Below are 17,794 nucleotides of genomic sequence, written 5' to 3'. Positions count from 1 at the left end.
CATCCTCCTGAAACAAGCTGCCTCCTTACTTCTGATTACTCTCACTCCCTTCCTGCATGTTTCACCCATCATCAATCCTTCCCTTCGTCCTGCCCCTCCACTCTCTCTCTCTCTCTTCCTGTCTTCTCTCTGTGCCTTGCTTTTCTCTGCATCTTTTCAGGCAGGATTTAAGCAGCTCCGTGAAACTTCAAAGTGCCCATCGCTCTGCAGGCTGTTTAGAAAGGCTGACAATGACATACCAAACCCTGCAGACCTTCAACTGATCGCTCTATTCCACCACCCTTCCATAATAATCCTGTGCCCGCAACCTCCCCCACTTCTTCACGTCTGGCTGCGTTGCCTCGATCGCCGAGTGCCCATATTTGCTCAACAAGGCCTCGGATTTTCTATTATTAACGCTCATCTCCATCTCTGCATACCACGGATGTCTTTCTCCCACCCGCCCTCACCCTCTCCGGCTTCATCTCCTGTGTCTCATCACTCATCTCTGCTGTCAGTCGCTTCCAAAACTAGCTTGTTGACTGGATGCAGGAAGCATGCGTCCCATGTCAGATGCTGGTGAATGACCATGGACAAGCTCTCTAACTGACCTTGCTGTTTGTCGGCTGGAGCATACACAGCAATGGGAGCAGATGACTCCAAACACACACACATACACACACACATACACACAGGGAAAGCTGCAAAGAGGATTATGCTAAGTGGAAGGGGGGTTAAATACTAATCCAATCATTTGTGGCCAGTGTCTTATTCTCAGTGGAAACAGCAGGGAGGCCACTGGCATTCATGCCTACTCACACCATCACTCTTCTGTGACACATGATAATTATACACCAAGAAAGGTGTACAATAAAAACACTGCAGGGTGTAAGTAATATAGAGGACATTGGTGTGAAGCCGTGTGAATGTGGACATTCGAGCTGTCCATCACCTCCTCTCACTTTGCTTTGATTCCTAATTAAACACACATGTATGTAGAGAGAAAAACAGAAAACGGCAGCAAAAGGGAAGGTATCAACCTCTCACACAGCTGCACCAAACTAAATCTTTGAGTGCTAATACTAGCGACGACCGCATGGATTAAAAAAAAAAAAAAAAAGTCTGTTGTGTGTGCATGCAGAGGTCACCTTGTTAGTTCAGAGAAGAAAAACACACAGTCACATTGAATGAAACAGGAGCATCAGCTGGAGTTATTTCACATGGCTGGGACTAAGTAATGGAAGCGAGAGAAAAGAAATGCTCTGTGCTTGGCAAATGATTTGCTGGGAATGAACACATACAGGTGGCCGATTAATGATGCATTCACCTCATAAACCATGACACACGGCTCTGCCTCATAGTAAATAAGTCTCTTTTTCCTGCCCCGGAAAATCCACTTGAACAATGTGAACAATGTTTCTTCTCAAAGTTAGGAGTTTTTTTACCTGAGAGATTGCTGCTTTTTGTGTGTTTTTCCCTGTTTTTATTCTCACTGCTTTGGTGTGTGGGGCACTCATTTGGAAAAAGGTGATGTCATGCATTTCTGTGCTCAAATCAGGATTTAGCAACAGTTTAATCACAATCTGTCTGCTGATGTTGCCCGGTGATCATCAATCAAATCTTGAAACACAAACTAGAGTTGGGCAATGTGTTTTCTGAATGGGCAATGTGTTTTCGGAAAAGGCATGTGACCGGTCCACAGTAAAATATCAAGATAGATGATGATCCCATCGTTGGGTTGGATGTCTCTCGTCTTATCCATTTTTCTTTTGCCAGAAATTAGTGCATTCAGTAGACTGTTAAAATAAGTGTTCAACATTGTCAATAATTGTAGCGCTCTCTCTCCCTCTCTCTCTCTCTCCCTCTTTGTTTTTATTTTCTCATGGGTGCATGCTTTCCAGAGGCGAATAAGCAATTGCATCTATTAAAACTGATGAAAATAACTGTTTTGGGAATGATTGTGATTATTAAGCCGCATGGGGCTACAGGGTTCAAAACAGTCAAATTCTCTTTAACTTTGGATGTGTTCAAACTTTTTTTGTGAAAAAAGTGTCTGGCCATCTTGGTGTCTACCTTCAGTTGCGCCCACAAATAGGCTGGGCGATATATCGATATAAAAAATCTATCAATATTGTTTTTAAATGTGATATGGAATTAGACCATATCGCATATATCGATACAGTTCAATTTTCTTTCTTTCTTTATATATAAATGCTGCACCTATTAGGTTTTGTCATATTAAATTATTTTGTAATGTTTGTTATTTTCTCATATAAATATATTTATTTATGAAAAAGATTGGCCTATTTTATTTCATAGGCTATTTTTATTTAAGATATTTTTTTATTTAAACATGCACTTTATGGAGCTTTGATTTTTTTTTTTTTTTTAAAGGTACTCCAGTTATACAGTATTTATGTTCACTTAAATAAATGGTTCCAATAAAACTACTTGTGACATGTTATATTTGAACATTTGCTCTCACTTTGCGATAAAAATATTGGGATATATATTGTATATATTAGATAGATAGATATTTAGCCTAAATATTTCGGAATATGACTTCTGGTCCATATCGCCCAGCCCTACCTACAAATATGCATCACTGATGACTAAGAAAAGTTACTTTCTATCAGCATAATGAATGCCATTGCAAAACCCATGTCTCAGTGTTGGTGTGGACTTAAAACACGATGTCAGACTAACTGGACGTTGACTTTCAGCCCTGACCCAAACAGTCTTTGTGAATCATCACCTTAATTAAGAATTCCAATATGTTCCAGGAAAGTTCAATCGATATTTGTGAACATGAGCCATTCTCTCAGAAACAAGAGAGGTAAATCTCCAACCTGTGATGTTATCAGGTCGGGAGCTGCTCCATACACAGTGAATTCTGAGGCTTATTTTATGGACACACTGAATGTTTGTTTTCTTTTGATACCCAAATGAGCTTTATTCTATTGTAGTGTTCTCAGTTGTGAAATGTGCACTCACATCATTTTCCTGGGTACTCTCAGTGTCATTTATTTCCCTATTCATTGTCTATGGCGCAGTTCCAGTCTCAAAATATGGAGAGAGTTGTTCATGTTTACTAGCATTTTTGGACTCTTTGAACCATAGGAATAACATTTATACATTTTGAAAATGGGCGTAGTCCGTCTTTAAGTGTTGCTTATCGAGTCATGAATATTTAACGATAAAGATAAATATTTAAAACTTGAAACTAAGTTTTGGCTTTGGCTTTGAAAATAAGTAACTATATCAGTGGTAGTAATTTTGGCCCGAGCATGACTCGATTTCAGATCAAAACCAAAATTTTGTAGCAACGCTCACAAGTGATGGTGAAAACCAAGTTGTCATCCTCAGACTTTTCTCCAAAACTTTCCGGGAAAGTTGAAGATTGGGTGAACTAAAGCCAGCAGAATATGAATAAATTATGAACATGATTGCTAAAAAAAACGGACCTAGTCAATGTCCTATCCCCCCAAGGGAGGTTCAGACTCATTCCACAGATCTGAAATCTTGTGAAGATTCTCAGACAGCGAGGTAGCGTCGAGCAAAGGAAGAGATGGCTTGGTGAGAAGGAGAGGAAAAAGAGGAACAAGGAGGAAGCTAAAGAGAAAACGACAGCTGCCTCCAGGGTGCTGAACAGCACACAACTGCACAGAACTAAGTGAATATACAAGCGCACCACTGACTTATGTGCTGCACATGTGTGTGTGACAGAGAGAGAAAAACGCCGGAGAAAGATGAATAACATAAGAGTATTTCCCCCCTTTTCTACACTCTTCAGCTCTGGTTAACCATTCTCCAAAATCACTCAGCATTTTTCTCCCTCTAGGCCCCCAAAAGCATTTGACCCCGTTAACATCATTACCAGAGAGAGCACGAGTGTGAGGGAGACAGAGAGATTCCAAGATGAGGGAAAACTGGAGGGAGAAAGATGAAAGCGGTAGAAAGAGGAAACATTTTTCATGTAAGTGAAACGTTAACATTCATAAAGGATATGGGCTTGGTGCAATACAAATCATGCCGAAAATGGTGCAACAAAATAAACCTCCGTGTGCTTCATTATATTACTGCAAGATTATAATTGCCTTTTCTTTAATTTCCTCTCATTTTCTTCGTCTAAATTTGACATAAGAGAATTTGTGCCTCTGCTGATGCAGTGGAAAAACTCACGTTGTCCTTGGGCAAGAAATTGAATATTTGGCTGCTCACTCTTTGTACATGGCACTGGGTAAGCATGTCATCCTAATGTAAACCATGTAATGAAGTGATGAGATTTCCCACGCTTTCTTCCCCACAGCTTTCTTAGATTCTTGGATCTTTGATTGATGGGCTCTAGGCGATACCAAATATTACAATTCAAGCCTCATTCACTCTCTCTTTTAACACTCCTTGTCCCTCCTGCAGTGATAATCATCATCTGCGTCAAAATGTAAAAATCAGTGTAGCAGGGGCTGTCATTAACAACCTCTGACCCTTTAGCTGGCTTCAAATACTTCAACAAATCCCATATCCACTGCAGAGCTATTAACTGGGAGGTTTAAAAGACAGACGAGGGAGACTGCATGTTTCTTCAGTGCTGAAGGAGAAATCAAAATGATTTTCAGTGTTCAAGAGAATACATTGTAGCTGCTGGGAGGCTGTCAACTGGGAAACAGGTGTGACACTGTGTGTGTGACATGGAGAAATACAGCGAGAAAAGGAGACTAAGTGTTCCAACTTCCATTAGAGGGCCAGTTATACAGGCCAGCAGGCCGCTAACAGCTGACAAACAGTTCCAACAACTGCCCATTACGTCCACGCAACTCTAATCAGAGCGAGAACAGGAGAGCGCAGGAGTGCTCAGAGAGTGGGAAGATGGAGTGGATATACGGATGTGTCGCTATTTTATCTCTGCATGGCTCAAGTACAGAGAGCCAGGTGATGCCAGTGGTTTATATGTAAGGATTAGAAAGATGAGAACAGATACATGCAGAGGAAATAGCACCGAGGCAGTGATGAGGAGGACTCCCCATCATACTTGGAACGCATGAATCATAGCCGGCGGGCAACGAGAGAACATAAAAACCAGACATATACATGTATGGTACATGAATGTAATGCGCCTTCACTCCCTCTGAGACTCCCTCCACTACCTCGAGCTGGAGAGTTTACATGCAAATGCTGCTTAGCGCTTTCACCCCTCCCTCTCTTCCCAACAGGGACAGAGCCGTTTTGAAGAGAGATTTTAGGAAATACACTTGCTGAGAGTTAGCTGGAAAGACGCCACTCTCATTTGTATGCGCTAAATATGAAGCTATAGACAGCAAACGGTTATCCAAGCTCAGCATAAAGATTTTTTTTTAATTTCTAGTGACATACCCACCAAAAAAGTGAATGGAAACACGGCTACTGACAACAAGACATCAAGAAATGTGTTTGCAGCCAAGAACAAGACGTGCTGTCTTTGGACAGAGCCAGGCTAGCAGTTTTCTTCTGTTTCCTGTCATTTATGTTAAGCTAAGCTAACCTGCAGCTTTATATTCACTTTACAATGATTTTACTATTGCAGTTTTTTCCTGCATGCTACTGCACGGCTCTACTCAACTAGACTGGGGTGTTTTGGGGGATTTTGGTTGTACCCACAACATATTTTGGAACTGGATATCCTGGACAAACCTGAAAAGGCTGCAGGTACTTCCCGCAGTTGTGCCATGCACCTGATGAAAAAAGTGAGGTGATTCATTTATACCAAACAGTGGAAAAACTGTTTCATGTTTAAACATTACACATGAACATTTTTTCTTTCAAGTCTGGTGCCATTTAGGAAGACAAGTCAACGTAAGTCAAGTCTCACAGCCATCCAATCCCCTATCGATTTGTCTTAAACCTCCATTTTTGTGACTTGAATCGATGTCTACAGCTCGAAACTGGGTCTCCTGCTTTGTGCCACACCTGGGTCGTGTTGTCCTGCACTCCCACCATGCTAACTAGTCCTAATTTATGGGCCCCTTGGGCTACAACAGTCATGACCCCACCTGCACTGTTGCTCATAACAGCTGGTGAGACCAGGGTGGAAACAATGGGGGGTTTTGAGGCTAATTCATGCGTGTGTCACTGTGTTACTGTACACTGTAGTCTGTGGCCATTACGCTATAAATGTAAGCTAGTGTAGGGGCACTGCTTGCTTAGCACAAATGGGATTTTTCCGTGTGGGCTGATTCATATTTTCTCCTCTGTGCTTCCGGTGCTGGCAGTATTCGTCGATAGTGTCAACAACAAGGAGCAGATAATAATCCATCCTTTCTCTGTTGAACAGCTGCCTCTTCATCCTCCCTCCTACACCCTCAGCTGCTTCGCCTTCCAGTTTGACCACAGTGGAAAACAGCTTTCGAGTTTTATCGTTTCATCCTGAGAGTGATCATTTGGAACAGATAATCAGCACGCAGTTCATCTGAACTTTTGTAAAAATAACATTTTCAAACCCTTTCTATGAAAAGTCTCATTAGGGATGCCAGACAAAACATTTTCTTTGTAATAAAACGCTACTTATAAAGCTACTTTATCAAATGCTGTATGTTGCTGTATCGCTCAGTCCCCTAACATGAAGGTCAGGGAACATAAACATGATTACTCTGGAACTTTATTAGAAATTGATTGCATGACTGTGCTACTTAGCTTTGCAGCAGTCAATGGGGAGAGTCCGTGCAGAGCTTTAACTCAGTTAGTAAACCATAGTCGCATGTGGTGCAACTGCAGCGACATCTTGACACATAAATATAATTAAAGCCCAACATTGTGTGTTCTTTAAGACAGTTTCTTACCAACCCTATTATGGATAAATAATTCAAAAGGCAGAGAGGCAGCTAGACAATGAGACAGGGGGTGAGAAACAGCAGCTGGGTAGCAGCGTTTCTCATGCCACTCTTTGGCTTTGTGCAAAAGGCCACTGTAAAAAATGTTATGTTGGAGATCAACTCATTGGACTGTATAATGCCTACGGTCATGAGGCTGAGAGATGGCGGGCTCTGCCAGGTCATACACACATAAACAAGTTGCATCACTTATTTATAAATTTAAAAAATGCCTTGAATATTATGCTATACTATAATATACACTGCAAAAAGAGATGTGTTAAAAATAACACGTGTTGTGCAGAATTTTAACACGTGTAGTGAGTGTGCTCAGGGACAGCACATGTGTCAAATGTAACACAATAAATGTGTGAGCCATTTTAACACACAAATTGTGTCATTTTAACACATTACATGTTGATAATGTGTAACTGAAAATTACCAAAAACTACTACTCAATGTGTTAACCATATCCGAATCCATTGGATGACAAAAAAACGGCCGTTAAACTTTTAAACTTGATATATTCACAGGCATATATATTCATTTAATATATATTATTATTTTTTATTCTTCTTGAGGCTATTTCATGTACTATCATATACATTTTTATCTTTTTTTTTAAACACAAACTATTCTCCCCCCGTCAGATGACGCGTGTATTGTGTCAATTTATCCATAGGCATGGGAAAAAAGAAAAGAAAAATAACACATTGTATGCTAAAACCTACACAACATGTGTCAAAATGATATCAACACAACCGTGTGTGTTGTTTTTTGACACCTCTCTTTTTGCTGTGTACTATCACAGGCAGGACAGTTTTTAGAGAATACATTTTAAACACTTTTATAGCTCTTTCTATGTACCTCAACCAAAGAAATTCCAGACACTTGTACTAGATCTTTTATCATCACATTATAAATGCAATTGCAAAAAACTAAATTTACAGAATGTATTCATACGTTTAATTTGAGATATTGAAATATATTTGGTTCACATGAGTGATTGTGTAGATAAAATGCTGAAATTATGCTGAAAACTGAGCATTTTTTCAAGCAGTATATTCAAATTTGAGCACATTCATGACCCTAAAAACACAGCGGTTAAAATTAAGCATTGTTCAAACTTAAGACTTTTTATGAACCCTGTACTATAAACAAATACAAGCATTTCAGTCAACCCAGCAGTTACAATGTGAACAATCAATCAACAGCTGCACATAAAGAAAATACAGCACTGTATACAGGAAGTAATCATACTCTCCATCAATTTCCTCATGAATGCCCCTGTCAACTTGCTCTTAAATTCTGCCACACAGATCACTGAATATTGCGCAGTGAATTGAAGGCACTTGACAAAAGGAGCAATTATCAAACCTGCAGTGCCTGCTGCTTGCTAAAATTTGGAGAATATCGAGGAAAATGTGAAAGATATCAAAACAATTGTAGAAAAGTTTCAGTAATTTACAGATTTAATGTCATCTTGTCAAATGTAGAGCTCTGTAGGTCATCAAGGGCTTGCTTGCTAAATATTTCTGTGCGTGGGACACAAGCAAGTGTTTAGGTTAGTATTAAAATTGGTAATGATTATATTATTGAGATTACCATTATCCCATCTTCTGTGGGAGACAAAAGGGGTAAAGACAGGAGACAGAGCAAAGGTGTCAAAGTGGTTCATTCATATCAGCCCACACACACACACACACACACACACACACTCATGAGCGCGCACACACACACACACACACACTCATGAGCGCACACACACACACACACACACACTCATGAGCGCTCACACACACACACACACACACTCATGAGCGCTCACACACACACACACACACACACTCATGAGCGCGCACACACACACTCATGAGCGCTCACACACGCACACACGCACTCATGAGCGCTCACACACACACACACACACTCATGAGCGCGCACACGCACACACACACACTCATGAGCGCGCACACGCACACCCATGAGCGCACACACACACACACACACCCAGTGCATTAAGCGCCTCAATCTACTCCCTTCGCCAAATCCATTAACTCTATAAGGACACCTGCTACCCCACTAACATCATCTCCCCAACCCCCAGCCCAAACTCAAACCTCAGCCCTCCTCCTCCTCACACACACACACACATCCCCCACCCTGCCTGCATGACAAAGCACGGTGGTCTCCAATCTACAGCTAACAAAACTTTCACACAGACACAGATTACACAAAAAGAAAAAGATAGAAAGCTAAACTCATAATATCCTGTCGGCCGTTACAGCAGAGTCGACTGAATGTTTGCGTTAATTGTTGTAAAAGAATGTGAAGCTATAAAAACACTCAGCTATCTTCGGTCATTATCCATCTTGTGCTTGTGCACAATTAAGCCTGACAGCTGTATCTACTTTATGTACAGTGGTTAGTTTTTGTATGACTGGCAGCTTGCTATCAGTTCCCACGTTTGCGCATTAAGCTGCAGATTGGAAAGGAAACTAATTAACTATTAATTAGTCTACTTCAAACAGACTTTTTCTGCCATTGTCAGTCATTTTGCCTCTCAGGCAGTAAAAGACATGCGCTTGTAAATTCATGCATTTATGCATAAGCAATTAGACACAAACACACACACGCATCTCTTTGGTCTTAGGTGTTAAGCGGAAAAGAAGCGCATTACCAGAACATAATGGCAAAGTGAGTGAAGTGCTCTTCATCATTGCGTAAGAGGATTTTTAAAAGAGGAAAAAATTGCATGTAGGCATTTATTCACACACACCTTCGGACGTGCGCACGGTACAGAGTGCGTGCCGCTTAATATGGATCAGCGGTGTGCAGGTGTGGAATGGTCGCCATAGTTACACTGCCTGGTGTGTATCCCACCAACGTGGGAGATGCTCTGGTGGAGGATCAAGCATGGAGCAGGGGAGTGTGGCTACACCGCAGGACAGCAGCTCAGAGCACTGTGGGTGCTTGTGTGTGTATGTGTGTGTGTGTGTGTGTGTGTGTGTGGAGGAGTAAAGTGGAATTCTCTTGCCGGCCAGTCATCATCACTCCCAACACAGAGCAGCAGAGGAGAGGAGGAGCAGACCAAATCCCAAGGGGATGGGGGCTGGGCCGGTCTTTTAACTGGTGCTCGTAAAACAGTCCCAGGTAGATGTGCCTGTTAAAAACAGATTCTTCTTCCTTTGACGCTGTAAGGATGCTGAAAATATCTGGTTTGAATCAACCTTTAAGGCAGGTTCTAATTAGAGCTCTTTGAAGAGGAGGTGGGCTGGGCATAGTATTGTTTAGAAAAGCGTGGGGGAGGGAGGTCAGGGGCTATTCAGTGGAGGAGGAGGAGAAGCATTTGAGTGAGGAGATACATGCAAATCAGCCCAGAAGAACAGTAAAACAGTTTACCAACTGAGTGGCTAAAGGGTTGTTGTTGGATTGTTATCACACAACATGAGATACGATCTCAGGCGTGACGAGGTGTGCAGGCTCAGCCATGTGATCCCAGCAGGGGGGCCGTAATGTGGGACAGTCCTGACAGTGAAAACCAGAGGTGGTGCTGCTGCGGAGACAAAAAAATCTGACACAAAGCAGACGCTGCCTCTGCTGCTCTGACTCCAGCCACTTTCCTGATTCACTGTGGCAGGCAGGAAGTCTCCCTCTAGAACTTTGCTTCACTTCACACAGTCACTCATCTCCCCATGTGGATTGAAGAGAGACTACAGCTCAGATCTGGGTCACGGGGGAGGATCATCATTAAAAAAACAAGACACTGTATGAGAAGACTAGCTGTGATTATTCACAACTAACTTTAGGTTTTGATTTGCCGCTCAGTTAGCAATAAAGTCATTTCAATCTCAAATTGTCCTTGATCTCTTCTGAGAGCTTTATTGCAGGAAAAGTTGCTTTCAGCTTTCAAACTAACTTTTCACCTGTGAGAGGACAGAGCGCGGAGGGAACATCAGTGGGGTTTTAGTAAAACTGCAGCGGTAGTTGGGTGTGAGTTTCTGAGGCAGGCTGTGAAGTCTGTAATACAGGTCGATTACTCGCCCCATGAGGAGTGGTACCAGAATTTAACTTGCACCTGATGCAACAAACTCCACAAACACAATCACACACCCAGCTTTACTGATCCATGACTAATAGAACATCTCAGTCCTGACACTGGCCTGTGAATGGCCTGTGTTTCTATTACCCATCCTTTTAATGAATATTTACTGAAACCTACCGCACAGTTGGTGGATGATAGCCAAGCTGACAGTCTTGTTTCAGCTCTTCTATTGTTTGTTTTCTGTCAGTTGAGTCAACAATGTTATGATACGAAAAAACAATAGCACAAAAGGCATCTTGTCATGGGTATACACGAAGACGTGGGTCTAGTGCTTATGATGCAAACAAACGTGCGTGCAAGTACAGAATGTAGCAGGCACAGAAAATAACAAGGGGGAGCAAACAGCACCGCAATCAGACAGCTGCACCAGCCTGCATTTCCCCCTAACAGAGAGAAGTGGCTCCTCTGTTTCTGGTGGCAACAACAGGCAAAAAAAAATAATGAGTGACAAAACTTGGGACGATCACATGCGCACGCGACAAACTTTTCCCACATATATTTATAAAAATATCACTACATGAGCTATACAGATATCCAGACAGTGAGTTATTGCCTTACTGTCTAGACTGCACTCTCTGTTATGTCAGCTGAGGCTTACAAACGCATTGAAAGCTTTCCTGGTGTGGGAACAGCTGACTCAAGATGCACAGCAAGAAGACGCACTGGCTTGACCACACACAAGCTAAAATCTCGATTATTTCAGGGCGGGAGAGTCCAGCTGTCCCTCTCATTTGGCGCAGAGGAGAGGCCGGGGTGCGGCAATGCAAACTTTGAATTCTGACAAAGATTGAAATGCCTGTGGGTTGACCTCAGCCTTCCCATGACCATAAAAAGTTCACGAAAATCTCTAAGACGTTCATCGCTTTCTTTCCTCTTCAGCATTAAAGTTGCTAAAATTCCAATGAAGTTTATCAACTTTTCCTTAAACTTACATAATATTGAAAAACTAGATGGCAATAAGTGAGGCTCATCCAGTTGTCACTTCCATGTCCCAGATTTCTGCCACTGTTAATTATAGACTTTGTTCAGATTAACAAATGCACACATTTTAATGAGAATGTCTGAAATAGAAAATGGGATTCTTCAATCTCCAACCACTTTCAAGCATTTGTGACAATCGTCACAGCACCACACGAGCAATCAAATCTATACTTAAGTGGCTATAAGTGCTGCCCTTCTTCCACTGCACAGAAGTTTTTTTTTTGGGGGGGGGGGAGACACAATAGTTGTGCCTAAAATGGAAATGAGCTCTTAAGTACCTTCATGTTATTTGATTGGTCCAATTATGGAGGGCCAGCTTTATACTCAAAGTTTGATGGCATTACTTCAACTACTTCAAACTTTTCTCTTTTCAATCAATGGCACTGTAATGAGCCCGGAGCAGGCGATTGTTTTGGCACCTCTTCTGACTTGAAGCCGCTGATCAAAAATAGCATCAAAAGTCGCAGTAAAAGATAAGGATGACTGAAAGGAAACAAGAAAACATCTACTGTACACAGGGAGACAGAAAATAAATGGGGAGGATGAGGAAGAGGCTTTTAAAAGATCATACTATTGTTTTGTAAGTTTTACTTCCTTGACTACAAGGCATGTATAGCTTATATTATTTCTGACCTTTCCCAAAGTGTTTAAACTTGTTTTTTTGACTGTGGAGGAAGTCAGTGGTTTTCATCTATTTCTGTATGGAGTCTCGAGTTGTGTATGTCATCACAGTAAACATCAAGTCTGCACTATATTCTGTTATTTCTGTGTGGTAATGCAGTTTAACTTCACATTTTCTAGTATTTTCAAGGTGCATTTTTAAGCCTTTCCAGCACCTGACAGCCGTGGTAAATTAACATATTTGCATACAGTACACTGAGTATACTGATTATTCACTTCTTCATCACATTAAATGGGTTTATTGTGCTATTGTGTTTCGTGACAGCATTCTGCAGAAGTGTGACAAATTGAAACATTGCAAAGTTTTGAGTATCAGAATGAGTCACCCGTTTGTAAGTAGACTTGACATTAATTTCAAGCAGCTTCAAGCACTTTAATAAAAATCCAAGCACTTTTGCATTAAAATCCAAGTGTTTTCAAGTATTGCCAGCACCGGTAGGAAGTCCGTCTACACCCAATTAATTGAAATCTGCTGTGACTTTTCTCACACAATAATAAAAAAATGAATGCAGACATGATGCATGTTGAAAGTCTACCAATGTGTTTTTATATCCTATAGAAATAAATGGAAATCAGTGGATGAAAGGAATAATAAAGTAAAAACTGAAATGCTACTGCAGGGTTCATAAAAAAAGGAGATGAATAATGACATGAAGATGCAGCTTTTTAGTGCGATTCTGTCTACTGGTGTTGTTCCTTTTGAATACGAGGCCACACCCACTGCCACACCCATCTCATAGCCAACTGGTATGAATTATTTATCACATCCTATCCTCGGCACCAGCCATCTGACAAAGGTTTGTGCAAATGCATTCATAACAAGTTCAGATGTTGTGTGAACAGGGTGAAAACAGCACCTGTTTCACTGAGTTGGCAGAGATGATCAAGATATATATATATATATATATAGCATCATATCATGACAAATGCGTGAATAACTGCAGGTGGCAGAATATGCATCTTGTCAAACATAAGCTTCAAGATTTCCCCTCTGTACAATGTGATGCTGCTCTGAGTGCAGCTTATGGACAGGACCAGTGGCAGCTCATCTGAACCTGGTCAACTGGAGGCTGCTCTCCTGTCAGCCCAGCAAATGGAAACCACTCAGGCATTTCACAGTTAAACCAGCCAGCCTCGTGATTTATTACATTTCAATTTAGTTATATAAACTGGGACGTCTTGGGTACTTTAAGTTGGCTCCCAATTTCAAACACACTCTTACACAAACAGAAGCACAACCCAAAAAAAGCACACTGTGATACTCCACAAAGAAGCTTGACATCTCACTCTCTGCAGGAGGGGAAGGAAGACATCCTGTTTGTAAAGCTAATAAACATTCGCTCCTTCAGGCAACTCTTTTTATATGCTTTATATCATATACCCTGGTGCCACGCACGCGCACCCACTCACACCTGGTTGCACACTCAGCAGCGGATATAACCCCGATATGAAATTTGCCTGCCAAAAAATTGTGTAAGTGGCACCTCTGGGTTTAACAATGACTGATAGTCTCCATCTAACACAGCTGTCACCCGCCTTTGTTTTATTCTTCTTTTCAAACGAATGCAAGTGCAAACATGTGCCAGCTGACACATGAGGCAGAATCAGACAGCTGATCGCAAAAGATGGACAACTCATTCAACACAGATGCTTGTACATGCACACTAAGAGAGTGATGAACAACTGATATGGCAATAAATTGCCATATATATATGCACAGTATCCATACATGAGACACATTAAACCTCTGCTTTCCAGTCAGACGCACCTTCTGTCAAGGTGACTTGGTGGTTCTGCAGTGATAAGATGTCATATCTACATGTTACATCCATCACAAGGTCCCCGAGCCCATTATGACGTCTTTAAACACCTTGTTTTGTCTGGCCGGCAGTGCAGCCCCAAAAGTAGTCACTGTACAGTCATGAAAGACTCAATTTAAGAAGCTGGAGCCAGAACATTTTGCCATTTTTGCTTCTTCCAAAATGACTCAAAATTATCAAAATTGTTGCCAGTTTATTTTCTGTCAATCAACCAATTTTTCAGCTCTGGAGGATTTCTTTAGCAGCATATCACATGTGGGAAAATTGCCAGTCTAATATCACCAATAAGGCTGGCACCATGGCATAGCAGCATCAGAACGTATCCTGATCCCTGATATGCAATCCACACACACACCACACATAAAAGACTCTTTCCCAACACCTGAAATGTTCTTCACCACCTCACACTGCTTCCTGTTTCACCCTATGATTCATGATTATTATGTAATATGAAAACCCTCCGTTATCCAGCCTACACTGTAGATAAGATCCGAAATGTGACTGTGTGCAGTCTTCTCTACTGTACATGGAACAATCACATTATCCCTGGGAAAAGTCTATCACAGCCTCCCCCAAAATCCCAGTGAAAGTGACTTCTGATGTGCTGAAAGGGGACGTGAGGCAAGGCCCAGACTGGTAATCCTCTTGGCCAAGTGGGGGCCTCCAACGGGCTGACTTCCACTCCCACTCCCGCCCCCCTCCTCTGTCACCCGGCAGCGCTGACAGGCCTCCCCATCCAGGAACAGAAAAGCCATCTGGTGTTTGTTTGGGACAGTTCACAGGCAGGATGTACCGTGTGTAGTCAGCAGTCATGCCTGTATGAGTGTTTGTATGTGTCAGTGAGCGTCACCGGCTGTACATGCACCAACTCGCGTTTGTCTGTGAAATCCAATAAACTGCAGGTAAGTTACCAATGTGTGAGAACAAGGGATGACTTAATGTACAACTAAGCTGCTACTGGATGACTTCATAGCCTGGGGTTGGGTGATATGTGTCAGGTGTGCCTATTATGTTTCTATTATACAAACAATAGCAGGTTGTCTTTATGATGAGCTCATGAATACAGGAGGTCAGGCTGTAGAGGGTTAATCTCTGACTGGAAGTCCAAATATCACATTAACCTAGTTCAGCACACACACACACATACAGACACAGCTGTTCATAGGCATCTGTCATTATTGCAGTGATTATCGATGTAGCCTACTTCCACCTGACTCATGATGACTATTAGTTGCTCTCCAACTACATTGCACAAGTGTCACACAGGTGTGCCTCTTTGATCTAAACAGAGAAGCACAGATTCACGACACAGAGATGAAAAGCTTCTTTAGATGACTTACCAAGCAGCGCACAGGCAAGAAGGAGCGCACCGGTTGCCATTGTGTGTTGCCCCGCAGATCCACTTGCAATATTCCCTTCAGATGCGGAGGGAGGGTAGGTTGGGGGGATGTCTGGGTTTGGGTTTGACAATGTGGTTAACCGCTGGTCCTGAATCAGAAAGAAGATCTACGAATCCCGAGCGACAAAAGCAGCAGCTTGTCTTGAGTGTGAAATCCACAGCCCGGTGAGTCCGGCGGGTTTATCAGTGTCCGACTCACCTCTCCGGTGTCCTCCTGATTAAAAAGCCTCGGGTGTCGCTTCCCCTCGCTTTCACCCTCACCTATCTCGCTTTTATCGCTGACGACGTGTGCGTATGCAAGGCGCCTAGGCGACCCAACCCACTCCCCGTTTACTACGCATCCGAGACTGCGGAGGCGATTCCCACTCGCAGCCTCCTCTGTAAAAGACAAAAAGTCCGGCGTGACTTGCGCGTATTTGGAAAAAACCTGATTGCAGACAAGAGGTTTAAATGTGTCCGGAGGGGATTCTGGGAGTGCTGCCGGTGTGGAGTCAGCCTGGAAATAAGTCCTTGCTATGATTTTCTTTCTCTTCGCTGATGGGAGAAATCGCAGTCCAAGCAGGCAAGGCTTTCTCCACGGCAAATCCCGGAGACTATAATCAATCTCCCACTATCGCTCCGCAGAAAGCCCAATGGGCGGGCGCTCTAGATGAAGCAGACAAGGCTTTGTGCTCTGACACAATAAATCAGATTAATCGATGAATACTTAACTCCAAACACTGGCTTCTCAGCTGCACACCTGACCCGGTCTGTCCTAATTCAAAATGCGCAAAAAAAATGTCTATAAGAAGAAAAAAGAAAGCAGCTTTACTCATGAGTTCAAACACTACTGCTTAATTATAATCTGTCTGACAAACGCTGTGATCTGGTCCCAGACAGCAACAGTCCACCGCGTTTCTTCTTCCAAGGTTATTCCCCTGCTTCCTGCTTGGCAAATCACTTTTGTTTGTGCCTGTGCAGTTTGAAAACTTAGCAGCGTGCTGCCTGTCTGCCCCGGTTTGCCCCCACCCCCCCTACAGAAGACCACGCCCCGGTCGTGTGGGACATCGTCCACTGTGGGAGAGGCCACATTTGCATTTCTGAATTTAAATTCTAGGCCAGGACATTGCAAGAGTTTGAATAGGTTAAGCGAAGTGGAGTGTAATTAAACCTCCAAAGCTACCAATTTTCTCAGATTTTTTTTCTGCAGGGGTGAAGTTTAACCATCTTTTGAGGCTCACATGAATCATTATGGTGCAAAATGACATTATAGTGCATATTAAAGTGCAGAATGACAGGGTCTTTCACAGGGAAAAGAAACATTTTCTAAAACTAGACTATTCATTTCAGGTGTTTACTTGTCTTCAAAAAAGTCACCTTCTCATGCATAATTTACCCAGCAGTCTGTGTGTTATAGAGAAATTTTATATCACTCACACCCCCTATTTCCCCCCTATCCCACGCTGCCACACACACACACACAACTGGCAATCAACATAATGAGGCGCCATTCTGCTTGGGAACTGTAGGAAATATCAGAACAAACACCCCACCCCCCCCAAACAGATCACAATCCACCTTTCAGAAATTGCAAGTTACAAATTCCATCCCTCATTTATTTACATCATAAGTGGCTAAACTGAGCATTATTTTGACGTATCCTCAGGTTTATTGATTTGCATGTCCCCATGCTGCAATATTAGAAGGATCTCAAAATAGACCGGGTGAATGGGAGTTTGCAGAGAAACAGAAAGTAGCACAATGAGGCAATACCACTTTGGTGGGAAGCTGTGAAGGAGCGTTGCTTTTCTGGAAAGGACAGAAATATAGAATCCAAAAAGCTCCAAGTTAGTGGAACCCAAAGTTCCCTCCTTTGAAATACATAAATAAATGAGCAGGCCTTTGCCTGTGCATACAAAAAGTAATTGCAATGGACCCATCTGGTATTCTCTTTATCAACTGGGAATTTCCGAACACTGCCTGAATGCAACATGAATACCATTTTTTT

General features: G+C 42.3%; 1 protein-coding gene across 1 annotated transcript in view; it reads right to left on the bottom strand.

The window, feature by feature from the left end:
- The window catches only part of igsf3 (immunoglobulin superfamily, member 3), an 86,537-nt gene extending 69,793 nt beyond the window's left edge, over positions 1–16,744 (bottom strand). The window contains exon 1 of the mRNA XM_059342559.1: positions 15,749–16,744. Coding sequence (XP_059198542.1) covers positions 15,749–15,788 — 40 coding nt within the window. The 5' untranslated portion in view covers positions 15,789–16,744. The remainder of the gene's footprint in view (positions 1–15,748) is intronic.
- Between the last annotated feature and the right edge of the window lie 1,050 nt (positions 16,745–17,794).

The sequence above is a fragment of the Centropristis striata genome, chromosome 10 (assembly GCF_030273125.1).
Source record: "Centropristis striata isolate RG_2023a ecotype Rhode Island chromosome 10, C.striata_1.0, whole genome shotgun sequence".
In the NCBI taxonomy this organism is placed as follows: Eukaryota; Metazoa; Chordata; class Actinopteri; order Perciformes; family Serranidae; genus Centropristis; species Centropristis striata.
This window is presented reverse-complemented; position numbering and strand designations above follow the sequence as displayed.